A 23,760-nucleotide genomic window follows, 5' to 3' on the forward strand; every position below is an offset into this window, starting at 1 on the left:
ATTATCCACACTCGGACCTTCACAATATGTGTGTGTGTGTTTGTGTGTGTCTGCACACCACATACATACATCAGTTCTTGTTTATTTTTGGCAGTCTCCTCTGTATCTTTCACTGCTGTGAGTGTACTATTAGAAGCATAACAGCCATTTTGAGCACTGCCATTTGTTATTTGCACCTCAATTGTTTCAAGTCTTAACAAAATCCCTCTTTAACTTGTCTCCTGCCCTCTGGTTCCCAACCATTTCAGTATGAGCCAACCTATCCCCACAGCCCAGTCAATGAACTCACATAGACCTTCATTGATTCACAATGTATGTTACAAATGTATAACACTATTGCTTATATAAAAGAGGGCTATTGTTATTTTTTAATACTATTTATTTCAAACCATTTCTCCATTGCGGTTAACCAACTATCTCAACTGCTTTTTCATGAGTGTGACTTTTAGCTAACGATTTTAACCATTTCTCCATGAATGGACTTTTTGCTAACTATCTCAACTGTTTATCCATTAGCACTACTTTAAGCTAACTATATTAACCATTTATCCATTAATGTGAATTTAAGCCTACTATTTTAACTATTTTTCCATTAATGTGACTTTTAACTAACTCTTTTAACCATTTTTCCATTAATGGACTTTTCGCTAACTATTTTAACCATTTATCCATGAATGTGAATTTAAGCTAACTATTTCAACTCTTTATACGTTAATGTGACTTATAGCTAACTATTTCAACTGTTTATCTATTAATGTGACTTTTAGCTAACTATTTCAACTATTTACCCATTAGCGTTACTTTAAGCTAACTATTTTAACTATTTTTCCACTAATGTGACTTTTAGCTAACTATTCACCCATTAGCGTTACTTTAAGCTAACTAATTTAACCATTTATCCATTAATGGACTTTTCGCTAACTATTTTAATGAGTTATCTTTTAATGTGACTTTTAGCTAACTATTTCAACTATTTATCCATTAATGTGACTTTTAGCTAACTATTTAAAGGATTTACCCATTAGCGTTTCTTTAAGCTAACTATTTCAACTGTTCATCAATGAATGTGACTTTTAGCTAACTATTTTTACTATCGATCCATTAGCATCACTTTTAGCTTACTGTTTCAACTGCTTATCCATTAATGTAACTTTTATCTCACTATTTTAACCATTTATTAATTTATACTTTTTAGCTGTTAGGTAGCTAACCTTGCATGCTAACTCGCATTACACATCCTCCTACATAACTGCAACATGTAGTGTCTGGTGTTACAGTTGACTTAATGTTAATATGTGGATATAACTACTCTGTGGTCTTTCTGCGTCCACCTAAAGACAACAGTTTTAGTATTTGAAAAACATTACACTCAAATGGTTCACTCATACTCTAGTCACACAGTTCTTTTTTTGGCTGTTTTTTAGAGGTCTGTAGCAGGCAAATTATACTAATTCACAAGAAATAACTCAAAAGAAAACAATGTTGTGCTGGAGAAATGTGATTTCATATTCAGCTGTTCTACCTTGTTAATTTTGCAACCCCTCAGATTTATCTTGTGACCCATTGGGATGGATCAGTACCCGAGGTGGGAACCATGTGCATTAGATAATCCAACAAACTATTTGTTTGGTATAAACCTACAAAGTGAGACATTGTTTCTGGAGAAAGATGTTACTGCTGAATTTTTAACGATGTTTTTCAGTGCCCCAAACAAATCAAACTATCCATGGCGGGATGCCAATAGCGCTAAATGAGAAAATGTCTTCTTTTGCAATTTGGGTGAACTGATTGTTAAACAGGAAACACAAATAAGCTTTCTGCACAGATTCCACTCCTCTCTTTCTGCTTCATGTTAAGAGCAGTTATTTCAACAAGCTTAATTCTGTCAGGGTGGTGTGTAACAGGAGTTAAGACTGCACTGGGTGGGCTTTACAGTCCGTGTGTGCCCATGTGGAGAGACAGAGAGGAAGACAGGACTGTGGATGTGACACTGGGGTATGATTTGAATACCTGCCTGCTCTGGCTGAGCAGTGATCAATCATCTCTGTGTCAAGCGCCACTCCCTGCTGGCAACTTCTCCACGCATGTAACCCCATCGCTCACTTTTTTCCCCTTCTGTTTTTCATTCTCTATCCCTCCCCTATTTTTTTTGTTATTATTAATTCTCTCTCTATCTCCTGGTCTCTTTCCAACCTCCCATCCTTCGATCGGTTTCTGGGCTCCTGTGCAATGTGTTACTCATTTACTCTGCCTTGCCATGCTTTCCTCTCGGTGCTTTCTCTCACATCATCTCACCGGGTCCTCTTGTTCTTTCTATCTCCCTCGCTGTCAACTTGCCTGAGGATATCAGGAAAAGAAATAAAGGGGTGTGGGGTAAGGGACAGATGGAAATGAATGAGAGACACACGGCAGTGGACTGCAGGCACACACTCAATGCAAACCCTGGTGCAAGCAGATCTTTTATGCACTTTTTATATGCAACTCATTATTATTTCTTTCATTCCTGTCCTGATTTTAATTTCCTAATTAATGTTGTAGTGTTTTTAACTTGTGCACACATGGACTGTGACCTTGGGGAGGGCGATGGGGGGGGGGGGGGGGGGAAGCGTGTGTAACATGCTGATTGATAGTGCGATTGCCTTCCGCTGGGTGATTTTTCACTACACTACTCTCTGCCGGGTGGTGATGGGCACACAGCACGTACTCAAACACACAGAAACGCGCACAAATACTCCCATCCCTCCACCAAGTTGGGGGAAATCAGACCTATAAGACCAGTGCTGCTGCCGCTCCGCTCTTGAAATATGAATGGTTTTAATTAAACAAACTCGCTTTGCCATCTGGCCCTACAATTGGGCTTGCCTAATGAACAGAGTTACACACAAACACACACACACACGAACATTATTAACCAGGCTAAGCAGCATTCCAACGGGCAAAGCTTCGGAAATAGAGGGAAACAACAACAATGAAGTGATCTAGTGAGGTGCTTCACAGAGCTTGAAAATGATGCAGTGCCTCTTTGTGCTGAATGAGGAGTGTGTGTTTGTGTGGCCATTTGTTTATATGTGACTGAGCATGTGTGTTCATTTCTCTGTGTAAAATTGTGCATTTCAGTCTGTCTCACTTGGGCACGTTAGCAAAAGCTCAGACAGTGTCTGCAGTCGCCGACTACCTTGCTGTCAACTGCTGTGATGTGCCACTTGTCTGTCCCACTCTATCGGGCCAGCTAGCCAACACTAAATGATGATGTTTGTAATCCAGTGGTGGTACCCCAAGATTCCTCAGCGGGAGAGACAGGAGAGAGATAGAGGCTTGTGTGTGTGTGTGTGTGTGTGTGTGTGTGTGTGTGTGTGTGTGTGTGTGTGTTTGTGTCTGTGCTGGGGGGTGGTTGTCTGGCAGCCAAAGCACAAAAACGTGGGAGGCATGCTAACATTAGCAGCCAGTACGACGTGCTATTACTCTCTTAGAGGCTACAATAAATTTGCACTATTCATCTGTCTTAGCAGCCAGCGTAAATGAAATCTGGCACCAGCCCTCTGTGAGATGCACTCAGTGATGTAGTGGTAAGTAAAAAGTTGAGTAAACTAATATATATCCTCTTGTCTGTTGGTGATCAACATAAGGCACAAATAACCACGGTGTAATGAAAAAATAGTCCTTTTTCAGGAAAGTTTTCCCCCTTAAAACGCTATCTATCTATCTTCCCAGTCTCCTATGTTTTGAGGGCCTTATGTTCCCCGGTTCAGTATTCTGTTAACACACATTAACTCTCCTATTGTGGTGTTCCTGTTGTGTTACCCTGGGAACATAGAACCCTGGGAACATAGAACCCTGAGAACATAGAACCCTAGGAACATATGACCATGGGAACATAGAACTCTGGGAACATAGAACCCTGGGAACATAGAACTCTGGGAACATAGGACCCTGGGAACATAGAACTCTGGGAACATAGAACTCTGGGAACATAGAACTCTGGGAACATAGAACCCTGGGAACATAGGACCCTGGGAATGTAGAACTCTGGGAAAATAGAACCCTGGGAACATAGGAACCTACGAACATAAGACCCTACGAACATATGACCCTGGAAACATAGAACCCTGGAAACATAGAACCCTGGAAAATTAGAACCCTGGGAACATAGGACCCTACGAACATAGGACCCTGGGAACATAGGAATCTATGAACATAAGACCCTACAAACATAGGAACCCGAGAACATAAGACCCTATGAACATAGGAACATGGGACCCTATAGGGTATATGTTCATCATGTTCCCATTATGTGCCATATAAATCTGGGAACATAGGACCATGGGAACATATAAATGACCTCATCCACATAGGATAAATTAGTTTTGCTTACCTGTGTATAACATTAATCAGTATCAGCACAGCACACACTCACCTATGAACTAACGTGTGAATGACAGTAGGTGAAGCAAAAGTAAAAGGTTAAACTGTCACTTTAGCATTTCCTCTACAAAACGGCCCCTATATAATGATTCACACTGTGGATGAAATAGGATGAATCCTTGGCAGCGTGACCTCCCGCAACAAGCACAGCACACGGCATAGCTGCACTGATCTACTGAACAATGATATTACATCTTCAGTGCCGGGAGCTGTTCACATCGGAGCGGAGGTTTCATATGAAAACACTTTGCACACCTCAGATTCCTCACTCATGATGAAAGGGCAATGTGGAAGCATGTTATTTTGAGGTGTACTTGAACTAACACGGTAAAAAATTGAAAAATCCACTGGCCCCCCCTGGCGATGTGGAGATCAATAATAGAGCACCAGTCTTTGACCCACCGATAACGCCGTGCATCTGGAAGGGCTCTTTGACATCCATAACGGCCTAATCGGGTGTTTGACTCCAAACACTCAGCGTTTATGAATATCTGATGAGCACCGGGGTAAGCTTATGAATAAGTGAGGGGCCCAGCTGTGCATCAAAAGATCAAGACTTCAAAATGTACCGAATGCCATAGTTGAGCAATATACTGGGGCTCTGTGCTGTGCAAGTTTATGGTAAAATTGTTGTTTTTCTTGTTCTAAAGACGATGAATTGAATTTTTTGTGCGCTGTTGAACTGAGCAAATTCACAAACATCTGTGAAGATTGGGCCAAATTCTCATAGGTTCCTGACATGCTGCTTTTGACTGTCTCTCAAGCTGCTGAAACAGCGTCTGTGAAGAAGAAACTACAGAGGAGTCTTGTGTGAGAGTTTGTGCATGTGTGGATTGGGTCAAGAATGTGTTCATATTCCCGCGATGACCCAAGCACTCCCTGTTTTTAAGACGGTTCTGGAAGAATCTGTTTTGGATGGAGAGGTTGTTGTTTTTTTTATTTGACACTCCCAATGGAAAGAAGTCAACCAATAGAAAATAATAAAGTTCGAAACCTGACCTTGATGAAGGAGATGAGGAAAAGAAAACATGGTCCCTCGGCACATCTGTGCAAGAGCGGTAGGCAGAGAGTGAGAAACAGACTGCGTGTTTGTCTGGGTCCGTGTTAGTACGGATGCCTGCGCGCCTGTATGTGTGTGTGTGTGTGTGTGCATATATTCATGTGTGAGACAGACGAGCAGCTGCGGTGGAGGACGATTGTTCCTGCACATTGTGCGAACATCGATTGACAACAAGCAAGTTAGAGATGGAAAAGGCACGGAATCAAAAAGGGACGCGAGCCTTTGTCCGCTTTCACCCTGACACAATGGCAATCAAACATGACTCAGTAACTGTTGAATGGGAAAAACAAAAAAAAAAATCAAATCCTCAGATGCTGTTTGCAAACTGACACTCCGGCCCCAAGGTCGAGGTTTTACCACAGTTTTTAATTGACTCCGGTTGCTTTCATCCACACACATTCTCTTCGCCTTTCACTGCTTTTTTCTGGTCTTCCGTTTGACAAAAAAAACCTGAATCGGCTTCACATTACATGCATAAATGCCTGCAATTACCTGTCGCTAATGGTGCCCACGCTAACGCTCGAGCACCACAGCAAGCCATCTGCTAACTTTTGTTCTCCCTTTTTCCTCATAACTCCCTCATTTTACAAAAGGGCTTAGGCTTCATATAAAACAGTGCTGATGGTGTGTCTGTGTGCTCCGGCTACAACACAAGGGGGAGTGCTAATGACTGTAGTTAGCATCCCTCAAGAGGCTGAAGCACTTTGCCAATATTTGCCCTAACCTTAGATGATTGCATTTACTTTACACTTAGGTATTTAGCTGATGCCCTTATCCACACTGACCTAGCATAAGTGAGCAAGTAGGGGCTCAGCGTCTTCCTCAAGGACACTTTAACAGGAAGCATATAGCTGTTTTTTTCTGGGATTGAACAACAGGACCTAGACCAATTACAGCCTCTCAGACCACAGGGCCACCACGCTGCCTGCCTCGCCTCAGATTGAATCTCCTCACAGTACAAACAGTAATATTTCTGCATTGTATAAATGTGCTGCAAGAGATTCAGGGGTTGCTTTGAGATTGAAAACAATATGTTGAACAAAACAGGCCAATATTCACATGCAGTCACTTGTACAGCTGCCTTTCCATCCACACACACACACGCACACACACACAGACACACACGCCAGTTGAGCTGATCTCACCAAAGATAGCGAGCTGCAGCAGAGCATGTTGTTTCTCTTGGATGGAGACTGATTCATGAATTGACCTTGACTCCGTTCCTCCAACAAATCTTCTCTCAAGCTCCAGCATACTTTGCAAAAATATTCTCCGAAATTGTGGAGAAAAAAAGGAGAATTAACAACATCTGTGCGCTGCAGACAGAATTGATGTGGAATCAAATTACTGCATATTTGGGGTCAATGTGCCAATTGTAAAATGTTTTATATGCCCAGATTTCCCAAATCGATTTGAAGCCGATTCGCAGACAACTATTTGTTTTTTTGGGATTTTAAAGTCAGAGAACTTATGTTGGAAATTGCACAAAGAACCCTCTAACAGTTCTAACGGGAAGTCTTCGGGGGTGGCATGTAGAATTAGTAAAAGTAGGCTAAATACACAAAACCCCAATACACATTCAGAAATACAGTCATACCCTAAACTAAAAAAATAATAAATAAGCATAACGTCCCGCCTCTGATAGTCAGATAGCCAATCAGAGTTTGCCGCCCCAGACCTTTCCCTTATTGCACATGATTAAAAATACATATAACATTAAGAATTCAGGTATGAATCCATTACTTTGGATGTCCAGCTGTTGTGGCGACTCTCTCTGCCGACTCAAGTGAAGTTGCAACGCTACATTTCACATCTGCACATTAATGGGTTTAATGGTTTTACATCCACAGGGAAAAGGCACATAATAAAAGATCAGTCTCAGAATTGTATTAATCGATGTAAGATAATTCCACTGAATTGGAAAATGTATTTTTTAAAACCCAGCCCTATTTTACATTGGTCAACATTTTGTTCTGTTCTATTTTTTCACTGTTTATGCAGATTTGTTTATTCTCAAAGTGGAATTGATTGGCAGGCTGATCCCACTTTTCATTTAACTGCTCTCTGCTGTGAGGTGTCCCCATCCCATTACTTTAAACAGAAATGAAATGAGTCTTTTAAATTGGTCTAATTTGGCCAGCAAACTGGTGCCTATTGTCTGAAAAAAGCAGATTTTTAAGTATCCACAAGGTAGTCCTATCAGCTCACATTAAAGTGGTTCAAATCCTTTTTAATCTGCATTAAGGCTAAAATTTGAGAACGCTCACTGTGGGCACCTGCCTGTTTGATGTGCACATCTGTCTGACTCTCTATCTGCTGTCTTGGGTCATTGCGAACCCATAACTAGACATTTCACCCTCTCAGGTGTCCCCTAAAGGATCACCTTGTGGATACAGTGTCACATTATTTTGACTCAACTGATCTGAGATAAGTTAAGACATCATCTCTAAAACAACTCCATCTAAAAAAAGAGAGGATGTGAATCTTTAAGCCATTTGAATATCCTTATCCTAAGCTGCAGTGGGGAAGCCTCTGCACTTAGGCTTAGCACTCTCAAGACAGCTCCTCCTTGTTAAGCATCGCCTCAGACTCCGAGACTATGAATGGGACCATTACCCCCATCTCTCACTGCACACCCTGATACACACACTCACACATATTTTGGTCTTGGTAAGGAAGTAGCTCGAGCTAGCTGTGAGGAGGTTCTGCAAGGGAAGATGCAGTACAGTACCCAGGGACTGCCTTTACAATAGGCTCTTTTTCCACTGCTCCCACTCACTCTCTCTCTAGACTGCAGTCTTTTTTACATTACAACCTACAAAACATCAGCTACATCTCCTAAATGTCGAAAAATAAAATCCTTCATATGGGCCTCAAGCCAGCACGCACTGCGAATCAGTACAGCAGATATCTGTATGGCTTCTAAACAATTCAAGTTGAGTATTAACCCCCCATTGCTACTTATCCTTTACTCCGTCTCAAAGAATACGCAGAGATCTACCCTCAGTCAAGTGGAAACCTAGATGACGAATGAAAGTCAAGAGGAATTGTAAAGAAAAGAAACTAAAAGGAGAGAGACAGCCTGAAAGGGGTTGATCTTAAAGAATATGTCTGTTACATACATTCCCTCGTGTAGCACCTTTGATCAAGTAAGCCTGGTGTTTCTGAAACAGAACCATAGGTTTTATAATAAATCCCACACCCCGTCTTCACATGATGTACATTTGTGGATGGGCTTTAGATTTAATAAAAGTCGCAACATCAGCTTCTACATCACAACCTCAACACCACATCACACCTGAAAAGTCTTCGAGGCAAAAACACCTAAAGAAGTGTCTACTTGATGACTAAAACTAACAGAACCTCACATGTTTTTGTATGTTTCTGAGCCTCTCTACCGTCGGACGTGCTACTGTGCGTGAATGCTCTAGGCAGTATGTGCGTGTGTGTTTCCTGTATCTTAACGCTTTCTTAATCTCCTTTAGTGTTTGCCCCTACCATTTTCCATGTGCTCTGCCTCACCGACACTGCCATCCGGCGTTGTCCTCTCGTAGCTGTCCTCGGGCAGGGGAAGGGCGCCCAGCCGGGGGCCCGACGAACTCTTGCTGCTGGGCGTCTCCGACTCGTCCAGGCCGCTGTCGTAGCAGCTCTGCAGCGATCCCTGCTGGTGAGGGTCCTGGGGCTGGCTCACCACCGAGAAGGTCACTCGGCGAAACGGCTACAAGAGAAACCAAACGGCCGGGGGTCACTATAAAAGGGACTGTTTTGCTTTTTCTTTTCTTTTTTAATGCTTTGACGACAACTAGGGAGTTGGATCCTCTGGAGTTTGGAAAGGGATTTCGGGTCAGGTGAAGAAATAGAAAAAAAGGGCAAGGGGAAGGAGCCAGTAGGAGTCGTAGGAGTATACTACAGAGATTTTAAAGGGATAGTTTGGGTTTTCTAAAGTGGGGTTATATGAGGTATTTATCCATAGTAAGTGTATTACCTACAGTAGATGGAAGTCAACATGCCCCCAGTTTGGAAAAGCGGTCAGGAGTTCTGGCACAGAAGCAAAGCAATGCACTAATATGGACAGGGGCAGCAGCAAAACCTATTTTAGCCCCCTTTAAAAAAGGCCAGAATAAATAAAGCAATATTATTTAAGTGTATGCCACATTACGAATATTTCCATTGCTTTACTTTGCCATCAGACAGTATTCTACATCAGGGAACTGATGCTATTATCTAAACTTTCTTCAAAGCCACCAGACCCCTTTAAAAAAAAAAAAAAGTAATTTTACCTTTCTGGCCTACCACTGCCTTGTTCAGATAGGTTGTTTGTGTTATTGTGTGATTATAGTAAATCAAAACTCACCCTTTAAAGAACCTTTGTCACACAATTACACAATCTATCTAATCAATCAAGGTAGTAGCAGACCATCTACTTTCATGTTCTTCAAGGTAAAATTACTGTTTTTCTCAAAGGAGTCTGGTAACTTTTCAAAGAGCAATTCTCAATCAATTCTCTGTCGAAAACGGCCGTCTGACAGCAAGGTAAAGCCATGAAAATATTCTAAATGAAACGTACAATAAAACAGTGAATTTTTGAGATGGGCTTTTTATTAGGGAGCTTAAATTTGCTTTGCTGCTGCCTTCATTCTCAGCAGTACACTGCTTACTCCTGCCTTCTTCTTTAAAAACTGACAGCTGAGAAGTACCTCAAATAACCCCATTAAAAAATCTGAACTCTCCCTTTAAGGACACAACTGCTGACCAAGCTAGCTGTGATGTCTCTTCCCTGACCTCAAAAATTCAACATAATCAGCTCTATCACAATAGCCAACAAAGACCCTTTGTCACCAAAAACAAGTTTTTGCCTTTTTCTCACCCTGAAAACTATCAATAGGAAGACATTCTTACAAGGACATTGGCTGTACAAAGGGAATCTTTCACAAGCTTGTCTGGAGCTCAGGGGACCAAGGCGACCTGTAAACTGGCTAAACCTGTGCGTTAAATACAGCCAAGGAGTAAGAATGCACCAGCCTCATTCACTTGTTTCTTTGCCCACTAAAAGCAGGACAAGGTGAAGAAGCATCCACTTCTGCAGGAAGTCTAATTCCACACTGCAGTGAAAGACGAGTGCAAACAAACAGGGACACCTACTTGTTGCATGTGAGCACGAAAAGCTTTTCCTCGATGAGCTGTGGGTTCACGCTGCCAATAAGTGTAGCCTGCTCTAACACATTATTGAACAGTGTCCTGAGTTAAGCAGTAACAGAGCATGTCATTAAAGCGGAGGCCTCTTGCTCACTGTCTCAGTCTGTTTCCCTTCCTCCCCTCTACATCTCTCAATCCCTGTCTGAGCGTTGTACAAAGGTAATGGCAGAAAGGGGGGGGGCGGGATGAAAGAGAGAGAATGAGCATGAGGCGAGGAATGAAAGAACAGGCTTGGTCATTACCAGAATAAATGGCATAACAAATGGCTAATGCCATTCATTAATTACACACAAACACAGTCAGAGCTTGCCTGTGTTGCTTCTTGCTGGACTTCATCACTTGTGCTCCTGCTCTTTTGCTTTTGTTCCCCCCTCCTCCCTCTGTGGTGTTATTTTATTTGCTACCTATGTGATCTGGTGATAGCAATGTGCTTTCCTAAGCTGTGTGGATGAAGCATTAAATTCAGTTTTACTCTTTTGGCAGCTAGCTAGTTTGCGTCCTAGTCCGTCTTAGAAGTTAGGCCTACGTGTATCGTAGCAGTGGGGAGTGATGCACAGGGCGCATAAGACCCAGTCCTGCCACCATTCTGCTTTTGGGTTAATTTTCTGTAACCGGTGTAGCATGAAAGCAAGCTAACTAGCTAGCTGTCTGCTAGTTAGCAATTCATGCTTTGATGCTACACTGGTTACAGAAAAGGAGCTGAACTAATTTGGCTCATGTTGAAATTGCAATGTGTTTTCCTAAGTTGTGAGCGTGTGTATATAACATTCAGATATGAACTTTCAGTCATTTAGCAAAGGAACTAACTAGCGTTTTAGCAAAGGCTAGTTAGCTCGCTATCTTGCTAATTTCCCCATGCTTTCACACTGAAATAGTAACAGAAAATGAGTTGTCACCCATCTGGAGAGGGCAATGCTCTCTTACAATGTAATAAGAGTGATCTAGTATTTTGTTGTTGCTTCATTCATTTAGCAGCTAAAAGGCTAGTTAGTTAGCCAGCTAGCTTGCTAATTCCACCAACCTTTCATACTACAGAAAAGAGAGAAAGCTCAACAAAGTTGTCACTAAGCAATAGCAATTTGCTTTCCTCTGCTGTGCTAAGAGCATTTAGATGAAGAAATAAGTGCTTAAATAATATATGGCTAGATAACTAGTATGCTAATTCTACTATACTTAAATATTAGCCAATCTCAGCACAATAGGACTGGTCAGGCAAAGAATATCTCTATCATTTCTTCATCCATCATGAGGATATTAAACACGGCCAATACCCAAACACTTTCGCTATCTCCCTCCATCTCTTTCTACTCGCTCCCAGATTGTCTCACTTGATGAAGTGAAATCTCTTATCAGTTATCTGTCATCGGTAACTGCATCTTTAGATTGTAAATCTATCCAATTCCCATCCAAACAGCGTCATCCGATCTGAGAGGCACGCGCCAAAACATGTCAAGCTCTTATCTTGTCTGTGATATTTGGTATGCGTGAATGTGTCTACATCTTTAGAAAAAGGGTGACAAATGAAGCAGATATAAGGGACATTGTCAGTGAGTGTTGACAGGTCACCATAGGAAGGTGAACCTCTTTGTTATTTAATCATCCTGATACACTTACTGTAAGCACCCCTGAAGATCTGCCAGGCACATACTGTGAAATATTCTCTTTTTGATAATGAAATTTCCCACAATCCACTGGGCTTCCTTTTGCTGTGTATGCCTGTGTGGAAATTTGCATTAATTTTTTTATTTCCGCCCGCTTCTTTTTCTCTGGCTGGCTGGCTAGCACAGCCACCTTGGCAATAAATCATGTTTCCATGTAATTACAATCAACACTCAACAAATGAATTGGTATAAATATTCATGCAAATTTCACTTGGATAGTCAAACATTTGTTGCATAATTAAAATCGAGGCCCAGAAGGAGAACAGCGCTCTATAAGTGTAATAACACTTGAAGAGATGCTCAGATATTAAACCATGTTTTTTTGTTTGTTTGTTTGTTTGTTTTTATTTCTCTGAAACACTTGTTTGGTGTGAGGTGTGTGTTAAGAAATCCCACAGCTTGTGTGTGGTCGAAAAAAAAAACCCTACTTTGTCTGTATCAGATTTAGTAGAGTACCATACTCCTTGGGAAACACGGTTTTCTAATGATACAAATTAAACGACTGTTGCCTAATGAATTGCTGCCGAACCCGTCGCAAAGAAAAGAAACACTCGAGCAGGCGAGCACCGAGGGAAAATTGAGTTTGGGAGAGAGAAAAGAAGCTGACGGGAAGGGAAAAAAAAGTTAAATGAACAAATAGATTTTATTCACCTGAATTTCCCCTTATTTTCACTGGAGGGAGAGCAAGATAGAAGAGAGAGAAAAAAGCTAATTTGTTTGCAGACCAGAAATGGAGTTCATGCAGAGATCGCCGGAGGCTTTGGATTAGAATCTGCAGCAACCACCGTCTGCACAGCGACCTTCGCTCTCTTCATTCTGTGTCTTTTAAATAAATGAATAAAATAAAAAGCAATTCTTTCTTAGTCATTTTTCTCTTATGTTTGTGCATGTGTGTGTGTGTGTGTAGGTCTAGGTGTGTGTCTCCGAAGTAGCCAGGAAGAAAAATGAATTGTCCAACATGTCATGTGAAATCGCATATGGCTGTCACAACCAATGCTTTTTTCTCTCTCTTTCAATAGAGAACAATTTGGGGGCTTGTCACATGGCCAAACCACAGGGAAAAATTAACAAAATTATCTGCCATGCACACACACACACACACACACACATACACACACCATCAGGGTTGACGGCTGGGGTTTTGCTGCCCTGAAGATACTTTAATGCATGAGCGATGGCAAGGGAAATTCTACATTGTGAGAAATAAAAGCAGGCTGTGGGTGTCACAGTGAAAGCGTTCCCCTCGCTGTCTGTCCATGCTGTCATATGGCACAAAGCTGACCCCTTCTCACCAGATACTGGTCATTTTCAGACCCGGTGACTTTGTTAAGCCTGACTGGGTACATGGCCTTTGATGCTGGTCGCTCTACCTCCAACCCTGACCTCCTGGCCCTCATGGTCCACTCAGCTGCCAATCAATCTAGCAGTGCACATACTCATACACAAACACACTGAAATGTCATGACCCCAGTCCCATTTCATTTTAAAGGAGAGCCACATTATTTCTAAACAGTGACCTAAAGAGAAGGTTCAGTTTATTGACTATCTATTATGTGATAGGTCATTTTAAAGGTCCCATACTGTAAAAAGTGAAATGTCTTTTGTGATAGTAAAGCCGCTCTGGGTGCCATATAAATACTGTGAAAAGTATCAAAACACTCAAACGATGAAAAACACTGAAATGCACAAAGCCCAAATTCAAACACTGTTTTAAACCGTTTAAATTAGCTTTTAGGTTTTCCAAAATGTTGTGACACAACTATATTTCATATCAGTAAAAATGTGCTGTTACAATCATTTCCCAGCTGCAATGATGGTGCAGAAATTTTCAGTAGATTCAGAGCAGACTTGGCTTTTTCAGGAGGGGGTCTTAAACAGACAGGCACTAAAATGTAACATTTCAGGCAGATAGTGAATACAGGTATATTCAGACAGACAGTATGAAAAAATAATGCTTTTTAAAATATATTAAAGCATGTAAATATGTTCTAGTAGTAGCCCAAGGTACAACTATAAATCCATAAAAAAATTTATAAAACTACACCTCAACACTTTAACCCTGAAAACCAAGCATGAAGTAAACGGCTAACCCCCATGCTGTGTCCTGCCAGAAAGTGGCAAAGCTTTCTATGTATGGCTTTCATTACAAGTTAGCACTAGCTTGCGTTTTTATTTTTACCAGATGCCGGGACCCGTTTTCATAGGGCCTCTTTAGGGGTGCGCCTGTGATTGAAAGCCAGCTGTGACAGCCACGGGTGATTGAGCAAATCCGTCATCCCAAAAAATGAACAATGCAAACAAGCCACAGGTTTGCTGGGAGCTCTGGCCGAAGCCTGGCCCGGCCTATTTCCTGGACGCTAAAGGGGAAACACATGGGGGCTGCCTGACTCAAGCAGGGCTAGAGCCAATAAAAATAGGGCCGTGCCACTCATGTCAATAATGTGTGACCTCTTGAATTTGATTTTCAATTGCCCGACCCCCCTCCAATTTAAATGTTGAGCTGCTGTCAGCAGCACTCTGTTTAAGCCTCACATTTTCTTTTATCTCCCAGCAAACCTTGAAAAACTCATTGTGTAGAGCCTCTGCCTCTGCATGAAACCTCTGAGTTATTCTGATCAATGGCACTAGTCAAGGCACATTAGTTAAGGCTACACAATAGCTTCAATGTCAAGTAGTTTCCTAAAAAGTTTTCATTATCAGAAATCCAATCATTTTCCAATTTGGCGTGCCTAATGTCACTCGTGATACAGTACATGGACACACAATGGGGGCTGTGTTTATGCTCGACTGCCACTCCTCATCCACGAGAAGAAGAAGTTTGAACCCGTTCTCCCTGGATGTCTGGTTTTATAATTAAGCCCACCTTCACTAGAGCCTCCGGACGTAGTGAAGGATAATGGAACGGTGTAGGTAGGTCTGCTTGGGAAACACAGTGTGTGTAATTTCAGCTGTAAATACCTTTGGCGGATGGCAGTGACCCACTACCGTGAACCACAGGAAGTAATTGTGGCTGGGCAGGACTTGGGGCAAGGGGAGTAAACATAAACTGCAGGGCTAGTGTCTTATTGCAGTCAACCAAGAGAGATGGAGGGATACAGAGAGGAGAGTATGAGTAAGTGAGATGGAGAAGCAGATAAAGAGGCCAGTCAAACAGGAGGGGGAAGAGACTTGGAGAGAGTGGGAGAGAAGGGGGTGACACATGAGTACAACCATGATTGCCAAAAGTGCCAGTCGGTAATTAAGAAGCTGTGTTTCATTTTTAATGGGCAACCAGACAGCGACCTGCGATACGCCACCTGAGACGCGCAGAAAGTGCCAAATAGCCACGGTACACCAAACAACATACTTGCTGGGATCTTAAATTGCTTTAACCCAACCGGGGCTGCTTTGGTTTGCAAAGCTCAAATGCAGGTTGAGCTTGCTGTAATTCCAGTACTGGTGGATTAAAAAGATCATGAGATACACTGATGCTGAAGCGATAAATGAGACAAATGCCCTCAAGGTGAATGTCTGACTGTAAATCAATTGGAATCTGATCAGAGTGGCTTCAGGTTCTGTTTGGGTGCTGCTCAGTTGCACTTAATTACTATGCTAAGCTACGCTAAGCACATAACACTGCTGCTTGGTTGTAGTCAAAAACTACAATTACTGCATTGCAGTTGTACGCTTTCACCAACCAGTCAAGGTTCAGTTTACATCTACGTCCGTCCAGATTGGTATAATATATGTAGTGAAGACTTGGTGATGGAGTTAAATAAAAGCTATTAAGAGTATTTTCTTTGGTAAAACGTGGATGCTTCACACACATTTTCAACCCTGCAGCACAGAGGATCACAGAGTTGATCGAATGCGTGCCAATTTAGTTGCCATGCAACCAGTAGCTTTCTACAAGTAGTCATTCCGAACTTGACAGATGCTTGTTAGGGGTGCCAGTTTGACGCAGTAGCCAAGAAGTGTATTAAATGTAAGCTAGAAGCTTTGAGTTAAAGTATTGAAATGCACAGTGAAATTTTTAAATAGATTGTATGCATTTCATGTTACGCACATAAGCTTCTAAGGGCAGCCAATTGGCCTGTGCACGGCACTCTGAGCAACTGTGATCTATCTATCTACAGTTTCATGGTTGAATAATGGCCAAAAAAGTTTTTTTTGCTAAACATTATGAGGTGACAGTGAGGTTAAACTTTGGGATTATGTATGAATTCTTCAGTTATTGCCTTTTGTGAGGTCATGGACATTGATCTTTGACCACTAAAATCTAATCTTGAGTCCAAGCAGATGATTGTGCCAATTTGAAGACATTTTCGTGCCTTTACAAGAATGGGACATGGCCTTGACCACCGAAATCGATTCAGTTCATCCCTGGGTCCAAGTGGACATTTGTGCAAAATTGAAAGAAATACTCTCCAGGTGCTGCTGAGATATCCCGTTTACGAGAATGGGATGGATGGACAACTTTAAAACATAATGCCTGTGGCCATGGGTGAGGGTAGGCTGAATGTGGACGGGGATTTTCAAAAAGGGTTTTTGTCAGGGCCGAGTAAGTTGTGGGAATTCTGGCGGAGTCGTTGGCTGCAGCTTTGTTAGCGCAACCGCCTGCTGAGTCTCAGGTATCATGTTCTACCCTGACTGATGGCTTTGGCCCTGTCAAGCTCCAGTGCTCCTCTTCACTTCCCCACGTTTCCCCCCTTCTTCTTCAAGCTTCACTCCTCCGCACACATTCCTCCCAGGTCACTCAGGATGAAGAGGAGAAAAACCGGGGTAACATTTCCAAAGAACACCCAAGACTCCAGGAGAAAAGAAAAAAGCAAAGCCGAGATAAAAGGACCTCTCCGAGTTCAGTGCCTGATTTTTCCAACATTATCTTCTGAGTCAACAAAGATGCAAAGAGTGTTTTTTTTCTCCCTTCTACTTCTTGTTCTAGTCTGCTGAGTATGAAAAAAAAAGTTGTTTTTCACATCCATTTTGACAGCCAATCTCACAAGGGCACCCAGCTGCCTGTTCTCCACCTTTACTGTGCCCACAATAATGGATTGGAAGATAATAAGAGATTAGACTGATGTATTTGAATGCCAATCTTTCATTTAAAATCATGTCAGGGAGCTGTGAGGTCATACAATCCACATGGGTCCAAAGCTTGGTAATAACATTTTTTAAACACCTTTAAAAATACTTTTATTAGAGGAGGTGCAGACATTATGGGCAACACAGCACACCGCCTCGTTAAGAGTTGATGATGCTATTAGCACTCTCTTGTCGATCTTTGAAACCGTGAGTAGTTTTTTTACCCTTCCATTTTACCATGTGGTCTTTTTATGATCTGACCGCGCACGGATCAATCAAACGTCCTTCAGCGCTTGTCCACTGCTGTTCTCTTGAGTCTTTACTGACCCTTTATTGCACTCTTTGGCACAAGAAATAGCTGTATAAATATATGTGCTCCAGTAAGAAAAGACTATTCAATAAAGCCGAAAAAGACAGCAGGAAACTGAAAACATGAACTCCCCGATGCTTCCGACTATTGTATGGTTGGGGTTGCGCCATAAACAGTTGTTGCTAGGCACAAACTGTCCTCGGAAAGAACTCTGAAGGGATTAATTCTTAGTCGAAGAGCTTGGGCCTTGGGAATCACTTTGGATTCGGAAAAAGGAAGTGGGAATTAATAAAAAAAATGATGCAAAAGTTGGAGAGAGTGTAAGAAAGGAACAAAAAGACGATAAGGAAATGAGAAAGCGGGTGATCCTTGCATACCAAGCTCTTCTCTTTTTATTCCTTCATCCACATCCCCTTTAGTCTTTTCCCAGTGTGTTTGGAATGCCTTTGGAAGAGTGCCACAGTTAGCACATTCCTATTAGCATGCACCCCATGCGCGCTGCCGGAGAGACAGACCCGCAGCAAGGAAAGAAAAAAAAAATGTAGAGAAAAAAAAGATCACACATGGTTACTTTCTTAAAGTCTGGGCTAAACTTTTAATTGCTCTTCAAGTGGCGGATTAGGCCATTGGTGTAACAGAGATACTATTCAGGGGGGATGCGTTTGAACATCTTCAGAAGCTTAGCCCAACCCCTGACCTGCTCTGAATGGCAAAGGAGAAGTTTTTTAGTGGTTGATGGGGTGGGGGTGGGGATGAGTCTGGGGGATGTTGAGTGGCAGTGGATTAGCCTCGAGCTGACAAATAACACCCTTTGTGGGATTCTGCTGCTTTTCTGCCGGGCCGCAGGAACCCATCACAGCCAGCCTGGTGTCATGTAGCTGATAGCATGCGGCTAAAAAGGACATGAATAAAAAAAAACGATATACATGGAGGCTTCATAATTCATAAATGCAGGCTTGTCATTGTCGGGCAAATTACTAATGTATTTGCGTTTATGCTGTGGTACATTTTTGCGGATTTCCGAAGCAACATCCGCGTCTGTCAGTGGTGAATTATGTTACATCCTCTCATTATGAATGGATGCGGCCTTCTCCTGTGTCGCCGTGTTAGAGCCACTGCTGCTGACACAAGCGCTGGCAGACGCTGGGAAAGAGTGTCAACCAAAACCCTGACCCTGGTGTTGCTTACATACAGTCTGCCTGCGAAATCTCCAGATCGCGTTTCCTACTTTTTTTCCGAACTCGTCTGTGCACGGGGCATCTGAATGGCACACCGTTCAGCGTGCATGTGAGAAGTCGCTCTGTGCGCGCTCAGGCGTGCAAGTGCCTCTTGTCTATCTGAGTGAAAATGAATGTGTGTGTGTCATGTCTTTGGCATTGTCATGTCATTTCACATGTCAACCTGCCATCAGCTTAGGTTCCCAGTTCTGGCATAGACGATGGGAGGGGGGGGGGTCTAGGTGTCATGTGTGGGGATCCATCACTGCGGTGGCAGGGCTGCATCTGACCAACGGCCCACTACTGTCAGTTTGTGACGAGCCTGAGGCTGCCGCTAACGTTAGCTTGTTGTGACACAGGTCTGGGTGTCAGCAGAAAGCATGACATGGCATCAACGGAGCCAAAGCAGCCAAATGCCAGAGATGCACACGACGGATATGAGAAACAGCAGCTCACTTGTTTTGCTACCTGTCCCAATGCGAGCGCAGATGGGAGATTTAGAAGCCTTCAAATGCTATATCTAAGGAAATGAATGTCAACGCAGAGAGGCGGTGATAGGATCTGCGGGGATAGACAGATTTGTGGAGAAAAGGATAAAGAAAGACTGAGATAAGGGAGGGAGAAAGAGACAGAAAAAAAAGATAAATGATGCTTTATTTACCATCCTGAGTCACTGATGACAGATAACCTGCATTTAGGGGATCAGGGCTGCCATCCAAACAGGCAAAACAGAGAAGAGAGATAGATTGGGGGGGAGGTTAGAGAGCATATCCAGCTTATCTGCTAATGAGGCGTTCTATTTCAGTATGATCATGCAGGCATGTATCATTCAAGTGGGATAAGTAGCGTCTGTCCGTTGTGTGTCATATTTAGAATCACCCTCATTTCATTAGGATAGCACCACCAGGTGGCGCGTCTTTGCCTTGAACCTGTACATCCTGATCATATCACTTACACACACTTCCCTTACAGGTCCCATCCACCACCTGTTCCCGACAACAGAAGCATAAGACAATTACGATCCAAACAATTAGGAAAACAATTATTACAAATGAGTAATTAAACCCTAATGTCAGGATAAATAAACTGACGGTGAGAAGGGAGAGGATGAAGGAGGATGGGAAAAAAGCCCAAGGCAATGTGAGTGAAGGAATGAATAAAGAGCGGCAGGAGAGGAGAGGAGAGGAGAGGAATTGAAGGAGATGTGTGCAGTCGCTAGCACTCTGCTGGTGCAACATGAGGATTATGAGAAATGGAATGGCTTCACACACTTACTCGCACATTTAACAGAGCTAGAATCTTGGCATTGAAGATGTAACCCCCCCCCCACATCGCTCCATCCTCGTTCATCATCTCAATTCGGCCTCTTATCTCCCAACTTCCCTCTCTCTCCACTATCTCCAGTTTCTGTCGCTCTCACCCGCTCCCTCCCTACCTCGCTATCTTTGTCGAGATCACGCAAGGTCAAACCTCCCCGACGTTTGATGGATGAAAATGGAATTAAGATGAAAGCACACTTTCAGATAATGAAGATATGCGGCGGGAGATTAGGAAGCTGGGGAGGCTGCTGAGGTGCCGACCAAATTAATATTGAAATTTATGTGTGTTTGGCTCAGGCCCAGACAATCCCCATGTGTTATTTTCACCAGGGGGCCAAAGTGGAAAACATAACAAAAAATTTAATAGTGTTGGAGGGAGGAGGGGGGAGAGTGGCAAGGCATGCTTTTTTCTGACTTTCTTTCTTTCTTTCTGTCTTTTTTTCAGCCGACAGTGTTCATTTTGTCTGACGTAGGAATGCAAAATGAAGTAGCCCAAGAGCACAATGCAGCCATTCAGCAGCAGAGGAGGGATTGTGTTGGGAGCATTAAACATGCACACCTGTGCTGTGGGGCTTTATGTGTGGTGCTAAAAAAAATGAAATATCTTGAATTCATGTGTGATGTTGAAAGGTAGGTGAACACTCATTTTTGAACCCAACAGAACATGCCCACGGGTTTAAAAGGCGTGTTATCTTTTAAAAAAACCCCACCTAAAATACAGAATTTATCATAGCCAGAAACTGTCGAAAACGAAATTAGAAACTTTCTTTCAAATTTCAGACAGCCCTTAAATTAACCATGTGTGATAAATGCTTCTATCAGGAAAAAATAAGCAAATCTTAGCTTAAAATAATGATATTTCTTCAAAAAAACTTTATTCTACATGTGGCGTTTAACATAAAGCCTTTGCACAAAACCAGTTTCTTTAAAAAAAAAAAAAAAAGTATAAAAAAAAACAACAACATTAAAATCTGCACTCCTCAGTACAAGAAAAATGAATGACTCGGATGAAAACCAACAGTCGTGACAAGAATTCAGTAAATCTTTGACAGAACTTCAGGCTCTTTACACAGATCAGAGAGGAGAGGACAAGAGGGGTTGTAAGTAGGGGATATAAAAGTGTAAATAGTTTAATATGTATAGCACGTGGACCCCCCCATTTACCCCCCAGTATGTGTAACACTTGTGGGCACATGGAAAATTGCTGTATGTATTTTATTTTATTCTATTTTTTTGTAAAATAAATCAACAAAGAAATTCAACTTGCGCTTTTTCTGCTTTTATGATGTATGGCATTTTAGCTAATACTGCACCTTTTTTTGTTTCCTTACACCTGGCCATAATTGTGCTTACTCCATAGAGGTGCATGACTTATATATTGCAGTTAAAAACAAGGACACAGTGAGAAAAATGTGACAGGAGCATAATCAGCCTGAAACTGCTTTGGGTTCAATGCACACCTTTGGTGCTTAATATGTTGCGCTTAAAGATTAAAGATCTTAAAATCACTTGTGATGTTTGAAGGTAGATGAGTGTGAATGCTTGTTTGCACGCTGACATGTTCCCTTTTCCGATATTTGCTTTGAAAGGCGTGTGATGTACTTTACAAAAAAAAAGTGACACATGCAGGCTCATGCATCTTACAATCCAATCTTCCCCATCTCAGCAGTTCTAAAGAGCTGGATCAGTGTATGTGTGTTTGAGGAGCGTGTTGCAGAAGATAGGCGAAAGGGATAAGGCCCCGTGCCTCAGAAGGCATCAAAGACAGACAGTCTATCAAGGCTCCGTATCGCTGTTTGATGACGGCGATATGAACACTAATCCGCATGTAAAATAGTCCTCTCCTCCAAGGCACTTCTTCGAGTGCACTTAGCTAACAATGTCTCTCCTCCACGATCCTTCCTTTTCCTGTTTCTGGCTTTCTCTTTGACACCATCCCCAGCGAACAGAAAAAAAAGAAGAGAAGATCCGGAGTGTGCTCTTAAGGTCTCATTTTCTGCTCCAGCCCTATTAGATCTCATTACTCAGTTGTTGACTGGGCAACCATTTTGGGGCAGCTAATGGGAAATTTGATAATGGCGTCAGGTTGTTTTGGTCCCCACTGTCACGAGCTCTCCAGCACTCTGCTTGCAGTGGCACTTTGTTAAGGGAGCACAGGAGTGTCGGAAAAACACAATTAATAGTGCAGCTTGTTTGTTCCCTCTGGTATTTGTGCCCAATAAGTCAAAATAATGCAGATAAACATTGGAGGAGGAGTACAAAAAGAAACTCATGCGTAGTTCAATTTGGCCCTGTTCTGGTCCCCTCTAAGCTGCAAGCTGTTCCCCCCTTATTGAATACGAAGGAGGGAAAAAACATGGTCAGGTTACACGGAGGCTCCCAACAATGAGCCGCTTTGTTAAGATACTAAGTAAACAGGGTGAATGCCGAAAATATTATCTTTTTTTCGCTTTAATTAAAGGTTACAGAGAAGTCAAACAGGCATGATTACCGGACACCTGTGCCCGCTCGCCGGTGAGCTCCGGACCAGTGTACCGATGCCCCCTGTGCCATCAATCCCCACCGAAAAATGTGTGTGTGTGTGTGTGTGTTTCACCTATCACCTTACCGGCAGCTGGTATCCTAGGAATAAAAGAATCGTCAGAGAGACGGCCAGCGGAGGCAGAAGATGAAGGGGGATAGTGGGTGGCTGCGCGGGGTTAGCAGATGGAACGGATCCTGTGTCTCGTTAAAATACGCCCCCCCTCCCCTCCGCTCCTTCCCATCCTCATGGTGCAGGTGAAAGCACCTAACTGTATGCATGACCCCCCCCCCTCCTCTCTGTACTTCTAATCAAGAAAAGGACAGAAATGAGAGGACAGGGAGCTTTGAGGGGGAACACAGAAAAGAATGGCTGCATTGAAGTAACCTAAGCTAGCGGAGATAGATAACCACGGTGTAGACACACACACACACACACACACACACAGTCTGTGCAGTGACAGCAACCCGTTCTGCTCACTGACTCCATGAAGGAGCTGGTGTTGGTGGTGGTGGAGGTGGAGGTGTGTGTGTGGCTGAGGGGGGAGGTCAATGACTCCGAGATGGTTATTGATTTAAAGTGACATCGGCGTGACAGATAATAGTGACGAGAGGTAAGAACGGCGCAGTGCATCACATGCAGCATCATCAAGGATCCATGATGCCGGATCAATACAGAGGCATGAAAGTCGGGTTAGCGATATGTGTGTTTGTGATTGCTATGAATATCCTGCGTCCTTGTGGATTTTCAGGGAGAACAGAAGAGCACTGCGTTTCTCTGTCTCCCACCTCTCTTATTTTCTTCCCTCTTCTTTCACGTTCTCTATCTTCCTCCCTCTGTCACCCAGCCACAACAGAAACAGCCCGGCATCAAAACTCAAGGCCAGAATTGAGGCTGTCACATGAAAAGACAAAACATCCATTTAATTTGAGCTCGTATTACATTGCTATTTCCGCTCTCTTTGATCTAAGAACAATGCCCGGGATTTGC

General features: G+C 42.6%; 1 protein-coding gene across 7 annotated transcripts in view; it reads right to left on the minus strand.

Moving 5' to 3' along the window:
* The window catches only part of pcdh7b (protocadherin 7b), a 141,808-nt gene that overhangs the window by 65,504 nt on the left and 52,544 nt on the right, over positions 1 to 23,760 (minus strand). For 3 of the 7 annotated variants that reach the window (XM_059354169.1, XM_059354161.1, XM_059354164.1), the window contains exon 2: positions 8,981 to 9,200. The exons of 2 other annotated variants lie outside the window; for them this stretch is intronic. In XM_059354169.1, coding sequence (XP_059210152.1) covers positions 8,981 to 9,200 — 220 coding nt within the window. The remainder of the gene's footprint in view (positions 1 to 8,980; positions 9,201 to 23,760) is intronic. 2 more of the 7 variants (XM_059354162.1, XM_059354165.1) reach the window with 1 other exon arrangement.

This window comes from Centropristis striata, chromosome 17 (genome assembly GCF_030273125.1).
Source record: "Centropristis striata isolate RG_2023a ecotype Rhode Island chromosome 17, C.striata_1.0, whole genome shotgun sequence".
NCBI lineage: Eukaryota > Metazoa > Chordata > Actinopteri > Perciformes > Serranidae > Centropristis > Centropristis striata.